The sequence below is a fragment of the Nannobrachium achirus genome (genome assembly GCF_963921795.1).
Source record: "Nannobrachium achirus genome assembly, chromosome: 1".
NCBI lineage: Eukaryota > Metazoa > Chordata > Actinopteri > Myctophiformes > Myctophidae > Nannobrachium > Nannobrachium achirus.
Window position 1 is genome coordinate 12,218,497 of NC_137810.1, and position 20,281 is coordinate 12,238,777.

The window sequence follows — 20,281 nt, forward strand, 5'->3', positions numbered from 1 at the left end:
AAATATTGAATCAAGCTAATTAAAAACTGTTCAGGGGCATAAAAGCCTGATTAGACGATACAATTACCAAAAGTTTTTTTGAAAGTGAAATATCCCTTTGCAATTTGTGGAAGTCTTTGAAGGTTTTTTGAAAAAACTATGTTTCTATGCTCAAACTTTTTCATGTGAAGGACCCCCAAAATGATATGTATTTGGCCACGGACCCCCATCTCAAAATATTTAGTTCCAGGGACCCCCAAGAAGCAAAATTTGAGTAGCAGATCTACTGTGAGCTGTGAGCTTGTATCTGCTATTTTTCAATAGCTAAAGTATCAAATAATGAAGGCCCCTCCACCTTGGGCCAAGTAACTCAATCCCACTTCCCCCCCTTGTTACGCCCCTGTTCCTGACTTCAGTAGCTTCCTCTGACACTGGGCCCTATTTTGTGTGTCTTAAGTACCAGGTCTTATGACTTAACCAAAGACCTGGAGGTGTGGCCAATGTGGTTTGGGCACTCAAAACAGCGAAAACAGCATTGGCCACGCCACAAGGTATTAAGTTAAGTCAAAATAGGGCCCAGTGTCCAATGTCTGTCTTCAATGTCACACAGCTGAAAGGGTCACTTGTGTACTGCACAGAATTTCCAAGGGAAACTCCTGTACTTCCAGGGCCTGTACCACAAAGCAGAATTAGGGGATCACTGAGGTAACTTCAGATTCAACCCTGGGTTTTCAGGGTTACGATGGTCGTACACTTCTTACTGGGGTGCACTGCCATGGCAACATAATGCTGCACACACAGATCAGCGTGTATAGTATACAGTAAATATACTGCCTGCTGACCAATCAATTCTCTTGGATTCCATCAGAGCCCAGTGAGTGCACATATCGCGGAAAAAAGCCCTTTGTTTTTCCCACATGATTTTTCATATGAGAGGTACTGTATAGATTCTCATCGGGAGTGAGATATAGTATGTTAGCTTCTTGAGCCGTGAGCTTTTCGCTGCAAGCAATATCAAAACCAAACTACCGGTAATTTACTTTTTGAATACCCGTATCATCCTGAGAGAGAGAGAGAGAGAGAGAGAGAGAGAGAGAGAGAAAGAGAGAGAGAAATACACACTAGAGACTGCTCACTGCTCATAACCTTTCCATTAATTCTTGCATATGGCAAACTTTCCAAATATGCTGCATGCCCTGAATAAACCAGCTGTTTCCGTACTGGCACAGAGTTCCAAAACTTTAAATAATCATACATGAGATAAGATTATAAGAACTCATTGATTTAATGGAATAGGCACATTTAATTATAGCCAGATTAATGAAGGGGCAATGGTATTATAAGCCATCTGTTAATTCATACAGTCATTTCTTTCCAGTAGTCCTTCCTGCACTTGCCAGCTGCCAATTCTGTGGCTTTTAGCCTGTATAATGTGTTTAAATACTTCATACGTTTAATATGATCATAATAAGTTATGGATTTGAAAGTTGTCATCTGTTAAATCATTGTTTCTAAACTAAAAGAAACTTTGACTTTTCAGTTAAATGGTAAATGGTGCATTTATATAGTGCTTTTATTCAAGGAGCTTTACAGAGATTGTGCATTACATACATTCACCCATTCACACACACATTCAAGGCAGAGGAAACCATCCAAGGCAGAAACCTGCTCATCGGGAGCAATTAGGGGTTCAGCGTCTTGCTCAAGGACAGACACTTCAACACCAACTCTGGGGGAGCCCGGGATTGAACTAAGCTTCCAGGTTGCCCCGCTAGACCTAGTTAGTGTGGTTGCGTGACAGGATGGGGACCCAAATGCGCGTGCGTGCGTGCGTACGTGCGTGTGTTGGGGCGGGGCTGCTTTTGTGGGATATCTTGGATAACACCAGGGGAACCCAACTGGTGTCCCCAACAGCACATTATGGAAGGGCCATATGTCATTCTGAGGGAACATAGGGTCTATTTTGGGATGAGGGAACATAGGGTATATTTTGGGCTGAGGGAACATAGGGTTGAGGGAACATAGGGTCTAATGAGGGAACATAGGGTGCACCCGGGTTTGTTTAAAACGGACCAAACAGTCCAAGTGTGGAAGCAAACACCCAACTCTCTGAAACAAAGGTTTCCTTTTTTCTCCTAAATACTTAGTGGGATATATCACTCTGATCCTGGAACATGGAAGTGATATTAGAGATATTAGCTCATGCACAACCAGGGTCACAGAATGATCAACATATAGCAGCCATTCCAATCAGTCTTACTAAGTGATTCATTCTAAAAGAACAGTTGAATGACAATTGGTGACAATTTTATTCTCATTACCGTATCATTTCTTCCAGCCAGCCTAAAGTGTGATTTACCCTTAGCTGTGCACGGGTGTCACGCATCGGAAATAGCAGATCTTCAGATCTACAATCTCATAATCAGCGGCGTAAAAACGGCCGGGGACACGTACGTTTTGTCCCCCGTGGGCCGCGGACCACCAGTTGGGCTGCCGCGAGGCTGAAATCCAAAAAGGAGAGGAAAAAAGCCTCAAATGGGGCCGGCACTAGGACCACGCGGACGATATGTGCGCACAACCGGTCTGGCCGACACGCAGTCACCAGTGACCAGTCTCACCACCCATCGGCCCTAATAGAGCAATAGAGACAACTGGGCCGGCCCGGTCCATTATACATTGTTATTAAGGGGGGGTGGTGAAGTGATTGTGACTGGTAGAGGGTTTTCCCCCAGCGGAAAGCCTGGTGATGCGAGGTTAGGTAGAGGGAGGTTAGGTAGAGACTCCATTCCCCCTGCTCAAGTGGTTTGCTCCGTACGTCAACGTAACCCGTTCAAAAAATGGTGGCGGGATTTACGTTAATAGAAGATGGGACCAGTCATTGTTCAACCCCATATAATCTATGGTTCAACCGTGCGTGCAAATTGCGGAGAAAGTAAGAGATAAAAAACGAAAATATCTGGAGGCAGATGCAGCCCAGCAGCAGCCTACTGTACTGAAAATAATTATTTTGTCAGCGAGGACGAGGAGGCGTCGCTACCGGCCAGTAGTGCTGTCTAAATCGGGTGGTCTACCCACAGCCAAGCACCTATTGTCGGGGAAGTGGAGCTATCAGACAGTGCATTATTATTACTAGAAGCTCGGCCGCCCGGAACAACTTTGGAACGGCCGCGGCCCAAGAAGGAATAGGTGATGATGATGATGATGAACACGGAGCTTTATGGCAATGGAAAAAGAGACTCTTGTGTGTTTGTTGAATAAGGACTGCATCGACCTGGTCGCGGTCTCGCGGAGAATAGCGCACTGCTGCCACCCGTTTCGGATTATATCATTCCATACGATGGCCGCTTATCACGTTTTGTGCACCGCGCACTGCGACGGATGCTCATTCAATAAGGTAGGATATATAAACAAGTAGTTTATTATTCTATTCTAATTGCATTGTGCCTTTGGTCAATTTGTTGGGCACCACTTGGGCATGTCTAAGCAGCTCTCCACTGTGCGTCTTACGCACAGTGCCAGCACTGTGTTGGTGTGTGCGTTGTGTTACAATGATAGTGCTTTAGTTTTGGCTGCATGGTCTTTGCGTGTGAATTTGAACTTGATGTGAGTCATGCAGTGGTCAGTTATTTCCGTCTGGTTTTGAACATGTGTCATGTGTCTGTGGTGTGTGAGGCTGACCAACACACACTGTTGGTGATATTACATTTAACACTGTCCTGGTGGTGATATTAAGTTTAACACTGTCCTGGTAGTGTGTGTGTGTGTGTGTGTGTGTGTGTGTGTGTGTGTGTGTGTGTGTGTGTGTGTGTGTGTGTGTGTGTGTGTGTGTGTGTGTGTGGTGTGTGGGTGTGTGACTGTCTGTGTGTAGTGTGCACGTATGTACATGCTGCGCTGTGTGCTAACTCATTATTACACACCAGAACCGACCTGGAAATGCACACAGAAACCCAAACCGAACCGAATTTTCGGCCGATCCAACCCGACCCGATCCGATTTTTCGGCGGCCGCCTGTGGCGGCCGCGAATGAGACCGAAGTGGGCCGTTGTGGGCTGGGCCGGTCCAAATAGGACCCCCGTACCTGGGGACCTGAGTTTTCGCCACTGCTCATAATGCATCACACTGTGACACATTGTGGGCTTGTAAGCTCTGCTATTTTCATGTGCACAACCAATACATCTTGCATAACCATAATACAGCCCTTTATTCTCATTAAGTGATGTGGCCAGCTTGAACAACCAGCTGGTGTTTACAATATCTAGTCACTAAACAGATTCTGTAATTTTTTCACCCAAAAGGTCAGTTTTACCCAGAAGACCTGCTAATCTCAAGCAGACAAACTACAGAGAGTTGTGTCGAATATCACACATATACTCTTCAATAACATAATGACGGCTGTGGAACTTACCCATCTCTATTACATGACTGCTTCAAATTAAAAAAGAATTGCAACAGATAAATATGCCTGCAGATTGTTGTGGCTTAATCAATGAGTTTGAGGCTTAGAGCCACATCTGGCCTGCGGGCTGCCAGTTTGACACCCCTGCCAAGATCAGAATAGAACTAAGTAAAGTAGATCTAATTAGAACCATTTCATCTCCCTCCGTCCGTCCGTCCGTCCGTCCGTCCGTCCGTGCGTCCGTGCGTGCGTCCGTGGGTCCTCGCAGTTTGTGAGCAGCTAATCTCAGTCACCGTTGGCCCGATCGCTGCCAAACTGAGCACACACACTCCCTGGATGCCAATCTAGAACCTCTGCCCCACATTTTTCAAATCAGCCTCATGGTGGCGCTATAACAGGCCGATTTGTGTGGCCTGGTTGTTACCAGCTAATCTCCGGCGCCGTTGGCCCGATCGCTGCCAAACTGAGCACACACACTCCCTGGATGCTAATTCAGAACCTCTGCCCCACATTTTTTAAATCAGCCTCATGGTGGCGCTATAACAGGCCGATTTGTGTGGCCTGGTGGAGACCTGTGCTCGGAAGAGCACTGCTTCTAGTTTTAAATTTTATTATTTTCTACATTGAGTTGAGTTGATATCGAGTTGCCTGTCATATATGTCACAGTCCAAAGAGTGTAGGCCTACTGCAAACTGCAAAGTAACGGAAGGGGGGAAAAAACGTCATCACCCTAGTTTAATAACATGTTTTATTATGCCCAGGCACCCTACTTATGTTATTTCGAGGAGCTCTAGTAAATGTGAACTGGCGTGCATTCACAGGAAACAGAGAGGAACTAAGCTACACTTTCCTGCTCGGCTTCTGATTGCCTAAATGTATAATCACATACAGTAATATGTGTAATTCAACTAAGGCTATTTCAGAGGCATTGTGAGCCTTGCAGTTTGAGTACAGCTAATTTTCTATTTGAATGGACAGCCAATTATAGAGGAACATATTCTTTTTTTTTTTACCCTCTTTTTTTTTTACCCCACCCAGCAACACCGCTGTCTCAGAATACACTGCCAGCCTACAGCTTACAGCAAGTACAGGGGCGTCAACTGGGTATGGCAGGGGTATGCAGCCGCCATACCCTGGGTCCAGGGGGGGAAAATAAAAGTTAGCCTACTTTTAAATATAAATCCATGAATGTCTCTTTGTCTATCTGTGCTGGTTATTATGTTGTTAAATTACAGTAAAATAACTACAAATGCAAAATTAAACAAAATGCTAACTTTAACAAGGTATTATAATTATATTCTCCACACTTTGACAAAATTGTATATTCCCAGGTTCCGCAGGTCAGCTGCAATGCATTATTGTTAATTGTGGCACGTTTACTAACATGACAATATAGCTGCACTTGAACAACCGCCATATCCAGTCCAAGAAACCGTAGAAACGGGGTAAAAAATTAAATGTACTTCTTAAAATAAATGTGTCATGCCTGTTGCTAAGGTATGGGAACATGACTGGTGTCTTGCACGCGTGCCTTCGTGCACGTGCAAGACACCAGTCATGTTGCCATACCTTAGCTTTTTCTCAACTGACGCCACTGAGCAAGTAGAAAGTTCTCCCCATCTTTGAAGCATAAAGCCTGGAGCTGATACATTGCAGGGACAGATAGGTTCTCTGTAATTCTCCTCTAAAAAATCGGTCAAATAAAAGCTAGAGCTCTCTCATCTTGTCCTCATTGTAGTGGACCAGGCAGGGGCGGCGCGCCCAATAGGCAGAGTAGGCAACTGTAGAGGTCTTTTGAACGGCTCTTTGAAATGAACGATGGGATTCGGTTTACAGTAGGGAGCCGTTCCTTTCTGGAACGGTTCGTTTTTTTCCTGTGCGTTCAGTAATTCCAGAGATACGGACTCCTTCACCCTGCCTGGTAGGCGAAATTACCTAGAGAAGGGATGGTACAAACGGGCGACAACAAATATGGCTGCCATAGCGACCCCACTTCAAGATGCGCTGTGATTGGCCGGCAGTTGTATAACCCTCGCTGTGATTGGCCGGTAGTGTGATGACGCAATTTTGGCGCGAGATCCGGTCCACGGCAAGGATCTCAGTTTACATATAGAGAAGGCTTTACAGGCTGAAATTCACGGCGCGGATCTTCTAAAACTTTTGTGATTTAATAGTTAGGAGAATTTTAAGATTTGTTTTATAAAAAAAGTTACATAGTACAACTTAACTTTTTAACAATATCAGGCAGAGACTGTTCAACTTCCGCCGCGAGAATTTCACCGGGAGACTACGGATGGCGTAACTTCCGTTAAACACAGCACTTCCGCCACTTCCGCAAGAACCAACTGGAAGTCATATTGTGGCCAGGGTGCCCCAAAAGCCGTAACATTCTCAGCTGCATGCTCTCTCACTCACACAGAGGCAGCCTGCCAGCCTGTGGAGCAGGGGAGGGGAGTGTCAGCGTTGGTCATCGTGACGCATTGTGAGCTTGTAGATCTGCTATGTCTATCACACACACACACACATACTCTTAAAAGTTGCTACTGTGCAAAGTTTGTATGAGTACTTTGATGGCAATGCGATGTGATGGAGAAATCACATCCAAGACCTACTTACTCGTGAATGTGAATCACTTGTTGCCTCGAGTAGGATACTGCCCTCTGTCTCTATACGGTCGATGAAGAATGAATCCATTTTGAGGTGAGAATGGAGAATGCAGAGTATAGGCTTAATCATAAATTGCCTGATAATGTAATACCATATTATGGTTTAATGTAACTTTGAGGTGAGGAGAGCTGAGCTACTGTAGTCCAGACACACTCACACACCAGCTGCGCTGGAGTTAATTGATTTGACCCAGATAATTATGCATCTTTTCTGGCATGATGTAATTAATTATTTAAGCAAGATTACAATAGTATAAACATTTTTAAAAGGCTTATACTCTTAATCTATATTTTTGTTCAAATTAATTAAAGACTCTATAGGGAGGACTATAGCTTCCTCGTGAGAATTTTTAATGACAAAAGTCATTTATCAGGCAGTGCCTTGTTCTGACAGATTCAATAAACAGCCACCAACCAGCTGGTTCAAACCCCAAGATGAAAAAGCATTTTACCTCTTTCTTCTTTCTTTATGTACTATCAATCAATGTGTTCACAAGCAAACAACTGACATGCAGTCATTTAATACTAAAATCATTTTTTCTCCTAGTTCAAAAATAATTTTTATTTTCTTGTTTCCAATCTGAACAGGATAGTAGCCTTTTAATCTCAAAAGCATTTCTGCCCACTAGAATCATACATTTTTCATTGTCAATCTCCAGCATTTGAGTGTTTTTATTACATTATATTGACCGGTGTCTCTCTGGGTTTACGTGGTCCTCTCCTTTTCACCCTCTACAGTAAATCTCTATGCTTAAAAATAATGCAGAGAAAAGAGACGCTATGGTTCATATGCTCAAGTTTAGTCACTGCACAGGGACTGCAGATCTGTCGCTCTGATGTTGTATGTCCTGAAAAATTTATATATATCCTTCCTTATACATATACAGTATGTAACGTTTTCGGGGAAGGTATAGGGTGTAAATCAGTGTAAAGCAGGCTCTTGGGCCAGTTAGGGCCTGATTGATGACATCAGAAATCTCCATATATGGGCATCTGAACCAGCCACACAGATATGGGCCATGTGTTGGCGATCTGGCCAGTGTTATACAGTATATCGATGACATCAGGGATCTTCATATATGGGCATAAAAGGGATTCTGGGGAATACCCATAGCCTATATGGATAGGTGATATCACCTGTGATGTCACAGTGATGTGTCAAAAGAACCAACCCATAGACTGTAAACATGTGTACATACACACACACACACACACACACACACAGACAGACAGACAGAGACAAGCTGTGACATTTCTCATGGTAAACTGCAACCTTCGGTCGCAATAATATACCAGATATGGGCTTAATATTGATGATATCAGGGATCTCCATATATGGGCATAAAAGGGACAAGGACGGAATTCATTTGCAAGTGTGACTTGCGTCCACTTCCTTGTTTTGGTACGGATGGCATACATATTCCAGCGTACCATACCCTGACTAGGGACTAGGGTCCCTGGCTTATCTTTTGAAATGGGGGGACCGCGGGCTAATAACTGTCAATTTAGGGGTCCTTGACATGAAAGATTTTGAGAACCACTGGCCTAGAACACGGACTACCTCTGCAGTCCCTGGTACGCCAGACTGCGGAACAGATGGTTGGTTGTACTAGTGAACAACATGTGTCCGCAAGGAACTGTACTGTCACCCGACCTGTCAACCTCTATACAGTACCTCTGCTCTGACAGCCACAAATGTGGCACCTACAGTACATGAGCTCTCAGATGACACCTCCATTGTCATCTGCATCACTAAGGACAATTGAGTCCAGGTCCAGAAACTATCCCCGTTTCTAGTGGCGGAACAAGTGAACACCGGGCCCGTAAGCGAGCCACAATGACCGGGCCCCGCCGACAACCACTTTGTCCCATTGTGCTTCTCAAGTAGTTTTTAACCCTTTTCAATTTTGAGAATCACCGCTCGGCAGTTTATATGCATTTCCGCTCATGATTAAGCCATGCGTAAACAACGCATTGCTGAAGGCTAACTGTCTTGTGTTGACAAGTGATTGATGATGTAAGACAAGTGTGCGGCAATGGGCAGCTGTTGATGATGATGATAAAGTTTTAAATGGGCCCGCCTGCCCCACCTCTCCGCCCCTGCCCGTTTCACAATGTGCTAGACATTGTGAAACAGGTAGATGGATGGTGCATTGCTGAGGTGGAGCGCAACACCTACCGTCAGCTCCAGTATTTCCCGCACGACGTGCACCCCAGCCGTGCTACTCATACGCTGAGTTGGCAGTGCCCGGGACCATGACCTTGTGGTCAAAAGGCGAATGCTCTACCGACTGAGCTACGGCATTCACTTCACACCCAGTGTGAAGTGAGTTCATTTCATTAAGCATCCCGCAAAGCTATATAGTTATAATATAGTTGTTATATTGCAATAACTAGAAAGGTGCAACTCTGGGACATTGCAAGTGTGGTTACACTGACGCGAGTTCATGAGGAATCCTCTGGGAAATGAATTCCGTCATACAATTTATATTAGATATTGTGATGTCAAGTGAAGCATGACCAATCCTGTCTGATTGGACATTATATTGTCCAATCAGAAAATGGACAGAAAAGGTCCTTTTGGGGTTGGTTACAGAAAAAGGTTACAGAAAGTGTCCACTGAACTCAATAGAATTTAGGGGTAACAAAGGTTACAAAAAACAGGTTTACTTTAGGTGAACAAAAAAGGTTAAATGAAATGTTGACATAAATGTTCTATAGCACGCACACACGTGGACCGGTAAACCGCATGGGGAAGCACTTTAAACGGCCATCGTCTTCTGGGAGAGGTTGATCTTCTCGCCCAGACTCAGGGCCATCGCCTGGCTCTTGGCTCTGATGCGAATGTGTCCCCTGACCGGAGCCTCGGCCCCCAGGCTGTGGCGGAGGGGCTTCTCGATGCTGACGTTGGCCAGGGCGTCCTCTCCAAAGATGGAGCGCATGTACAGGTTGGCCGCCATGAAGCCACACTGGGCCTCGTCGGGGGTCACACACGTCATGTTGGTCACGGCCAGGATGTGCAGGAGGAAGTCCTTCATGTCGGTGAGGTTGGTGTCCACCGTCACCTTGTTCTCCCACTCAAACTCCGCCCACATGTGTCTGAACTGGGCGTCGGTGCAGGAGGCGGGCTGGATGTAGTCTGTGATGTTGATGTGGACGTCGCTCAGGACCACGCACTTCCTGTCGCCGGCCGCGCCCGACACGTCGTAGACAATGTTGCCGAATATAACCCTGCCGTTCTCGGTGGACACCACCTTCAGGCTGGCCTTGACGTTGGTGAAGTCGTGAGGGGCCAGAGTCAGGGGAGAGGGCTTCTCCACCAGCTTGAGGTCGCCGGAGGTGGACAGTTCCAAGGTACAGTTCTGCAGGGTGTCACTGGTCTGGTTGACCAGCAGGACGTCCAGCACGATGTCATACTGGTTGACGTGGACATAGGCCTCGGCGTAGACGGGGTCCGAGAAGCCCGTCAGCTGGGTCACCTTACTGAGCTGCGAGGCCAGAGGATCGGCCGCCTCCTTCGTCCTCTGGGTGTCGCCCATGGCAGCCGACAGACCCAGTTGAAACTGGTCCTCCTCGCAAGTCTTGTCATCCTTGGCTGCCAGCTGTGTGAAGCAGATGGGCTGGTCGACCTGCACCGTCACACTGCACCTCTCAGACTCTTTAGACAGCTTCTCCTCCTCCAGCTTGGCGGTGAGCTTGTGCGACAGGGACTTGCGGCATTCCTCGTTGAAGATGTGCTTCATGAGCGGCGAGCACTCAGACAGAACCTGGAGACACAGCGAGATGCGCTCCACGGCATCCTCCGTGATGGGCTTCCTGGGCAGAGCGGACCGGCCAAGGTGAAGCACGGTCACCATGACCAACATGGCCTCTGCAACAAACGAGTTCTGTGTCTTCTTGTCCTGTACGATTGCAACGTAGCGCAAAGCCAACTTGGTCAGCATCGTAGCAAGTGAAGCGGCCACATAGAAATCACCATCCATGAGAAAAGCTCTGAGTGGAGGTCTATCTTCTTCCTTGGAAGGCAGAGAGGAGCTGAGGGCACTCTGTGTCACATATGTGCCCATCTCTGTCAACAGTTTCTGAGCTGTGGCTGTGTTCACCTCCTCTTGTGGTTTCATCCCTCCATCCTCTTCCTTTATGAGATTGTCAACAATGGGGATCTCTCCCAACGACCTACGTACTTCTCCCATCGCACTTTGAATATCCTCCATTGTGCTGCAATATTCCCCCAAGATCCACAGTGCTCCCCTGTAGATCTTGACGGTTTTGATACCGTGGAAAACATCCAGCATCTTCTTGACGATCAGGGGCCTCAGGTTGTCAAACCTCTGAACGGCCTCGCGCACAAACTCCAGCACATCTTCTGCGGCCGCCTCGTTGGTGTTGCTTAGCAACTGCATCAACACAGGAAGGACAGTGGCGGCCACGTCTGGGAACCTCATGCTGCAGGAGTGGAGGGTGCGCACCAACAGCTGCCTGTACTCGTCGGCGTCCTCGTGCTCCGTGGCATGGTTGGTTTTGGCGACCTCCTTCGTCAGCACGGTCACCAGCTCCTCCACGTTACGAGAGGCGACGAGGTCCAGGGCTAGCTGCAAGGTCTTCTTTCTCACCTCCAGGTCGGGGGTTCTCAGAACACGCAGGGTGTCCATCACCAGGTCCTGAAGCACTCGCTCGTGAGCGGGACGATCCTTCAGTTCGATCAGACGGCCGAGAACAATCAGCTTCACGTTGTTGTCACTCTCCTTGACGATCAGATCAATGTAGCATCTGGCAGCAGCCTTGATGGCCGTGGGCGCACTGGACAGGGTGACCAGAGTACCGGCTGCCTCGTATCTGACGGCCGGGCTGGACGACTGCAGCAGGTTGTAGACACAGCAGATGAATCGGGCTCGCTCGGATGGGTTGGCATGGCACACCTTGTAGATCAACTCCACTATGACTAGCTGGAGGACGTCGCTGAACGTGTGCACCTGATCCATGCACGTGCTCAGGTAATCCGTGGCTCTGTGCTGGTCCGCGTGGATCAGCATCATGAAGGCGTTCCTCTTACAGCTGGTGTCCTTCTCGTTGACGAGGAAATCGTGGACGAGCTCTGGGGCGTCCGGGATGAGATGTTCCAGATTCCTGTAGATGGTGTAAACGGCCAGGACAGCGTTGCGGCGGACATAGCTGTGCGGGTGCTCCAGGCAGGCCCGGATGGCCGGCATGAGGGGCTCCAGGAGGTCGGGCTCCTTCAGCTTGCACAGGAAGCGCAGGGTGGAGCCTCGGACGAAGGGGTTGGGGTGCTGCAGGTCCTTCCTGTAGGCGTCGCACACCAGGATCATCTCCTGGAGAGGCTTCCCATCCGGGCCGGTCCAGGGAACGATCTCCCAGAAGAGCAGCAGCAGCTTCTTGATGCCGTGGTCCTGCAGAGGCAGGATGAAGCGGATGATGGTCATCATGAGCCCCGGTAGCTTCTCACCGTTCAGCATCCTGACGATCACCTTCTTCAGAGCCTCCGTCTTGGCTTTGATCTCTTCTTTCTCCAGGACAGCTTTGAGGCTGACCTCAGACGGGGACACGGAGTCGCTTGGAGCGTTGATAAGGGTGTAACACACATGTTCTGCAGATGTCATTACGTTGTTGTGGAGACACTGTGCTGAGATCTAGTGACTGTTCTGTCTCTGTTGCTGCAAAATAAAGTATTATTATTATGGCTCTGAGCTTTTATGACATCAGCCATGACCATATTTGGGCATAATCTAGCCATACGCCCATATGACATAAGAGACAACCGACCAACTTCAAACTCACCCTGACCAATGTGCCCATACATGGGCATATAAGGACAGTACAGTACAGTACTTACGCAGTTTACTAAGTAAAAATACTTAGTTACATTAATCACTACATAGCACATAACTAACACAGTGTGAAACAATACTTGCTTAATTCTTTTAGGAAAAGGTGATTTAAATGAAGTTGTCTTCTTCACATGAATATTTCTTCAACCAAAGATTCTGTGGGGAAATCTCGCTCTTTCGACGAGTCATTCTTTCGACTATGAGCGTTGGCAGGTTACCGCGTCACGGTTAGGTTAGGGTTAGGGTTTGGGTTAGGTTTAGGCATAGAGGTTAACATTCATCCACGTCGGCAGGTTAGCTACTCACCCGAGCCGGCAGGTTAGCTCTTCACCAGGTTAACATTCACCTGTGTCGAAAGAATGAACCGTCGAACAGATGCTATGTCGCAATATCGACATGCTCCCAGATTATCTTATTATTATAAATGCGAGAAATCTCTGTGAGTATGTATGTATGTATGTACTGTATGTATGTAATCCGCGTATCGCGAGAACCGTTCGTCCCACCCGCTTCAGATTCGGCAAGCGTGTTCCCCGCCGCGGCGCGGAGTACCGTGCCCGGCCTCGACCGACACGACACGTGGTTTTCCCGAACTGGCGCGAAACGTTCGGAATCTCCGTATGCGGAGCTGATTGTTGACATCAGGCTGTTTCTGAGGAAACCGGCGCAAGTGCTGACTCATTGCGACATCACTTCATAAAAGGACATGTTGTTCAAGCACATGAACAACGGGTATGATGGGTATTGCCTATATCTCTATATATGGGCATAAATGGACACATGCAAACAGATACATGGGGTTTGCGTTAAAGGGTGGGGCATTCATTCCCTATTTACATCATTCCCGAGTACGCCAGTCCCCGACTAGACGATTGGCCACCGAAGGGCAGAGCTCTCCATATATGGGCATAAAAGGGACACAGACAGACAGGTACAGAGATCTCCATATATGGGCATAAACTGGACGCAGACATACAGATATCTCCATATATGTGCATGATATCTCCATATATGGGCATAAATGGACACAGGCAAACAGATGGTCAAAACGGGACCTATGACAACAGGTATAATGGGGTTTGCATTAAAGGGTGGGGCATTCGTTCCCTATTTACATCATTCCCGAGTAGGCCGGCACCCGACTAGACGCTTTGCCGCCCGAAGGGCAGAGATCTCTATGTATGGACAAAAAAGGGACTACAGACAGACAGATACAGAGATCTCCAAATATGGGCATAACATGGACACAGACAGACAGATATCTCCATATATGGGCATAAATGGACACAGGCAAACGGTCAAAACAGGTCGTATGACAACAGGTATAATGGGGTTTGCATTAAAGGGTGGGGCATTCATTCCCTATTTACATCGTTTCTCTATATCTGTCGTCCCTTTGATGTCCATATATGGAGTAGGGATGTCACCGAATAATCGATTTTCGAATATTCGTTCGATTAATCAATATTCGATTTTAATATTTCATAATCGAAAATCGAAAAAAAAAAATCTTTTTTTTTTTTTTTTTTTTTAATACCATTTTTTGGCTTAGTTAGTTAGTTTCAACCAAAATATAGAATATAGGCTAACAATAGTATTAATGATAATAGTGAATGGCCATTGATTTATTATTCACACCAGCACCAACTGTAAACTGTAGACAGAGTGAAGGAGCACAGCAGAGTGGCAGCTGCCTGCTACACACTCCATTGATTCAGGCTTGATTGTTTGGTACTTGGTGGCCATCATCAAAGAAAAGGGAAAACAGCGTCCTCTGTATTGTAAAGCATCACAGAATCTGTTCTTGAGAGATTAGGTGAACAGTACACTGGCACACTAAAAAGAAAGATGAAGAGTAGTAGTTAGGCTACCAATTACCTGAAGAGCCATGTTGTACATATGTAAATGTGCATTGAAATCCAGTAAAAAAAAAAAGAAAAACAGAAGGAAAAAAAAACGTTTTTTTTTTTTTTTTTTTTTTTAATAAAAAAATAATAATAATAATTAATTATCGATTTTCGAATAATATTCGATTATTGCTATAGAATAATCGATTTTGATAAAGGTCCATTTTTGACATCCCTAATATGGAGATCCCTGATGTCATCAGTGTATACACAACTACAGTACCTAGTCATGACTCCAATTCACTGTTTTTTTTAAGCAGCCATGGCAACAGGTTGTGTTATGTGTGATGTCAGCGCACACCTCCTGGACAGCCTTATATAAGATGTGAACATGTCTACTTTGTCCCTGTAGGACCTATAGATAGAGACAGTGAGAGAGAGAGGTAAATAGACATATGGATATGGTTAAAGGTGGGTACCCCAAGAAGGCGAGAGAGCATTTGAGGCCAAATAGTCTTGCACCAAAAGGACACACAGTGCTCTCCACTGTCTCCAGCCCCATCTCAAGACCACGTATAGAAGCCGCTTTGACGATGAACAGTGTGTCACTCCTGGAAAGAGAAAGACCCAAATCTATGGACACTCGGGTCTCCTCCCGTTCCGAGTGTCCGGACGCCAATGATCTCTATCGTCAACAAATGCTGAGCAATGGACACGTCCCCTCTGAAGCCTGTCAGCAAATAACCGGCCAGGAAGGAGAAGACCCAGACGAACCAAGATCTTGTGTTCAGTTTACAAAGGATTTTACCCAGCCAGGAGATGGGAATAATATACAGCAGCCGACTTACACAGGGAAGAGGACCCATATCTGTAATCAGTGTGGAAAGAGTTTCAGTCACTCATGTAACCTGAAGATACACCAGCGTATCCACACTGGGGAAAAACCTTACCACTGTAAACTTTGTGACAAGAGTTTTAATCGGGTTAGTCATCTAACGATTCACCAGCGTATCCACACCGGAGAGAAACCTTTCCACTGTAAACATTGTGAAAAGAGTTTCAGTCAGTCAGGTCACCTATACAGACACCAGCGTGTTCACACTGGAGAAAAGCCCTACGTCTGTAAACAATGTGGAAAGAGTTTCACTCAGCAAGTGGACCTTAAGCAACACCAGCGTACCCACACCGGAGAAAAACCTTTCCATTGTAGACAGTGTGGAAAGAGTTTTAACAAGGTTAGTCACCTAAACACACACCAGCGTATCCACACTGGAGAAAAGCCATACGCCTGTAAACAGTGTGCCAAGAGTTTCAGTCATTTAGGTAACCTGAAGGTACACCAGCGTACCCACACCAGTGAAAAACCTTACCACTGTAAACTTTGTGGCAAGAGTTTCATTGATTCATCTAACCTGAAGAAACACCAGCGTATCCACACCGGAGAAAGACCTCATCACTGTAAACTTTGTGACAAGAGCTTTGATCGGCTTGGTCATCTAAAGAAACACCAGAGTTACTCTGGCAGAGTATCCATACATAATGTAAACAATGTAAACAGTGTGAAAAGGCTTTCAGTCATTTAGGTCACCTGAAAAGAGACACCGTTGTATCTACACAAGGGCTGCGACTAACGATCATTAGTGTGTTTGCCCGAAGGACAACAAACTGTAGTTCTGGAGAAACTTTATCTTCACTAGATAAACTTCTCTGCTGCCATTAGAAATTGATGGAAACCAGACGCAATTGGAAATTGAAGGAAAAACATTTGAGGAGTGGTACTAGCTCGAGTATTGGTTCACATGACAGTTACCTTGCTACAGAATATAGTCACGGCAACCACACTTGCAATTTCCAATTGCATCTTTCAAGTTATTTTCATAACCAGAAGCTTGCGTCTAGTCTAACTAAAACGACATCTAAACAAGTGTCATCATTGATGATGTCACTGGTTTGGTCCAATGATATCAGCAATGATGTCACCAATATTATCAAGTTAAGATCTGTACGGAATATTCCTCATGACACCGCCTACAAGGAACAGCTAGCTGATCAATGACCGTTTCCGCCTCGTCATATGAGCCGACGTTGGGAGGTTGGAGCAGAAAATAAACTGTGGACGCGGTCACGTGTTTTCCCTGATAAAGATGGCCGCTACCTTGTATGGAAGGCTGTTACCTAAACAAGGATGGCTGCTCCTGACACAGAGTGTGCGGCATGGGTCCAAGGCTGTGACTCGACACAAAAAGTCCATGCACATTATGAAACACAAGTGTTTGGCTTTCACTCGATACATTCCACCCAAACCACCTATTCCCCGGGGCGCTTATCCACCCAAAACCATAGCAGTTGAAGAGGAGAATGGCCTGATGGTGCTTTTAAAGAAGAAAATAAAGGATGCATTTCAGGACTGTAAGATGATTGCCGTCATCCAAAACAATTCCATCGATGCTGAAGACATGCTGACACTCAAGCGCAGACTTCATAAACATGGAATCACCATCAAGTTCTTCCCCAACGAGGCAATGGGGTTGTTTCTACAAAACAGCATATACTGCAACATGTTGCCCCTGTTCGTCGGCCGGACGGTTTTGTTTGTCAGTAAAGAGCCAAAAGTAAAGGAACTTCTGCTGACACTCAGAGGCTTCCCTCAGATGGTTCTACTGGGAGCCTGTGTCGATAACACATTGCTGAGTCCAGAGGGGCTGCTGAGCTACTCCAAGCTGAAGTTAGCCACCCTGGTGCAGGGAGAGCTGGTGAGCAACCTGACCATGCTCACCTCATGGACAGCAGCCATGCTGCAGCATCACCCAGCTCACCTATCAGCCCTGCTACAGCAGTACTGTACGCCAAGCAGCAGACAATGGTGGAAAAAGTACTCACATTCTTCACTTAATACTGTAATAATGTAGAAACACTGTTAAAAGTAAAGGTCCGGAATTCAAAATATACTTGAGTAAAAGCATGAAAGTGTTGGCTTCAAAGGCTTCACAATCTATTTATAGTACCAAACGTAAAAGTACAAAATGTTTGAAAATAGCAGATGTACAAGCTCACAACGCGTCGCGATGCAGCGCATTGTGAGCTTGTAGATCGCGTCGCGATGCAACGCATTGTGAGCTTGTAGATCGGCTATTTTCAAATAGCCAAGGTATAAAATAGGGCTAAAGTGGTTGATGCATGTTTTATAATACTGGGCGGCCGAGCATCTAGTCGGCGACCTGGCCAACTCGGGAACAATGTAAATAGGGAATGAATGCCCCGCCATTTAATGCAAACCCCATTATACCTGTTGTCATAGGATCCGTTTTGACCATCTGTTTGCGTGTGTCCATTTGTGCCCATATATGGAGATATCCGTCTGTTTACGTCCATTTTATACCCATATATGGAGATCTCTGTAGGACCCGTTTTGACCATCTGTTTGCCTGTGTCCATTTATGCCCATATATGGAGTTATCTGTCTCTAAGCGTCCATTTTATGCCCATATATGGAGATCTCTGTAGGACCCATATTGACCATCTGTTTGCCTGTGTCCATTTATGCTCTTATATGGAGGTATCTGCATCCATTTTATGCCCATATATGGAGATCTCTGTATCCGTTTGTCTGTGTCCCTTTATTCCCATTTTGGAGATCTCTGTATCTGTCTGTGCCTCCGACTGTGTTGCAGACGCAGTTCCCACTTTAATGCAAACCCCATTATACTTCTTGTCATATATGGACACAGGCCATATGTTTGCCTGTGTCCATTTAAGCCCATATATGAACATCAGAACACGTCATACTGATGACATTCAATACGTAACCATGGCATTTTTTGTTGACTCATGTGGTGTACGTGATGTCAACAATCATCTCCGCATACGGAGATTCCGAACATTTCGCGCCGGTTCGGGAAAACCGCGCATCGGGTCGGGCCGAAGCCCGGCACTGCACTCCGCGCTGGGGAGGGCGCATGCATGCCGAATCTGAAGCCGGTGAGGCGAACGGTTCTCGAGATACGTGGATTATTTTTGTTGACTCATGTGGCGTACGTGATGTCAGAGCCTTTGATGATGTGATGTCACAATGAGTCAGCGCTTGCGCTGGTTTCCTCAGAAACAGCCTGATGTCAACAATCATCTCCGAATACGGAGATTCCGAACGTTTCGCGAGGCCTGGGACTGCACTCCGCGCCGCGGCGGGGAACGCGCGTGCCGAATCTGAAGCCGGTGGGACGAACGGTTCTCGAGATACGCGGATTACATACATACCGGTACATACATACATACATACTCACAGAGATTTCTCGCATTTATTATAAGATTATAACTTATATCCGCAAAGTAACTAATGATATATAAGAACATAAAAGGATCAAGGACAGAAAGATACAGAAATCTCCATATATGGGCATATAAGTATATGCCATCAGGGATCTCCATATAAGAACATAAAAGGCTCAAGGACAGAAAGATACATATGTGGGCATAAAACGGACATACAGAAGGCGGGTACAACGTACGGTTGTCACATAACTGGATACATGTATTCCCAATCATGCAATTCAGAGATACAAGGTACAACCATATACAGTATATGCATGCCACTCTGTCCATATCCACCAGAGGGTGAAGAGAACTCTAAAACGGGCTGAAACCCACTACCAGTACACCGCAAATGAACAGTGATGAGTCATGCAGCTCAGCAGGTCACTAGGTCACCTTGTGTTTATGTTTGCTTGTACCTGTACAGTGTTTGTCCACTAAGACTTCATAGAGTTTTGAGCTTCCCAGTTCATCTTCGCTCCAGACTGGACATCCTCTTCATTTTCGGGGGGGAAGTCCAAACGTATGAAATGTTTTCATTTCATCAGAGATGATTGAAGTGTGACCCTTTGACCACTTGAGTAAAGCATGTCCACGGTATAAGTGATCGAAGCTCGCGAAACTAAATCTCATTAGTCCAGGGAATGACCCCATCATCCAGCCACACCAGACACACTGTTCAGCGATAAGGCTGGTTTCTTGGTTTCTTCAACCGACTGCTAACAGTGTTTTATTCTGCTTGTGTTCGACTCTCTGAAACCAGAGGAATTGTAACCGAGTGTTGACATAGAGTACATACAGAAGATTAATATAATAAAGTAGTCTAAAGAGACTACTAAATGTACTGAAATCAGTAAGACTCCCTAATCGGGAGATAAGCGACCGTTGGTCGCTTATCTCCACAAATAGGCCAAAAGTTTGTTTTACCAATTATCATACGGGCAGTTGACAGTTTGCCATGGTTACTCATTGAAGTTGAATCTCCATATATGGAGATAACCTACGCATCACACTAAGTCTGACCTCACCAGCCCATATTTGGGCATGAGCAACTTATGTCTCCATAGTGTCGGGGGCTTTGTCAGAGTACCGTTTGTACCTGTCTGTCTGTGCCCCTTTTGTGCCCATATAAGGAGATCCCAGATGTCATCAGTATATATGGCCATAATTGGGCATGCCCCCTTTTGTGCCCATATATGGAACTGATTTGTTTGCAACTGATGCCATGACAACACATTG

The 20,281-nt window shown here is 46.0% G+C and overlaps 3 protein-coding genes across 3 annotated transcripts in view; 1 reads left to right on the forward strand and 2 right to left on the reverse strand.

Moving 5' to 3' along the window:
• The window catches only part of gabrg3 (gamma-aminobutyric acid type A receptor subunit gamma3), a gene marked incomplete at both ends in the record, with an annotated part of 192,654 nt that overhangs the window by 106,839 nt on the left and 65,534 nt on the right, over positions 1 to 20,281 (reverse strand). The window lies entirely within an intron of this gene.
• On the reverse strand, positions 9,804 to 12,659 carry LOC308282138 (coatomer subunit beta-like; the record flags this gene model as incomplete). The annotated part of the gene is made up of 1 exon (XM_080722482.1): positions 9,804 to 12,659. The coding sequence occupies one exon, from the start codon at positions 12,657 to 12,659 to the stop codon at positions 9,804 to 9,806; it is 2,856 nt and encodes a 951-aa protein (XP_080578608.1).
• On the forward strand, positions 16,879 to 19,483 carry LOC308298314 (large ribosomal subunit protein uL10m-like; the record flags this gene model as incomplete). The annotated part of the gene is made up of 2 exons (XM_080741889.1): positions 16,879 to 17,575; positions 19,470 to 19,483. The coding sequence occupies 2 exons, from the start codon at positions 16,879 to 16,881 to the stop codon at positions 19,481 to 19,483; spliced, it is 711 nt and encodes a 236-aa protein (XP_080598015.1).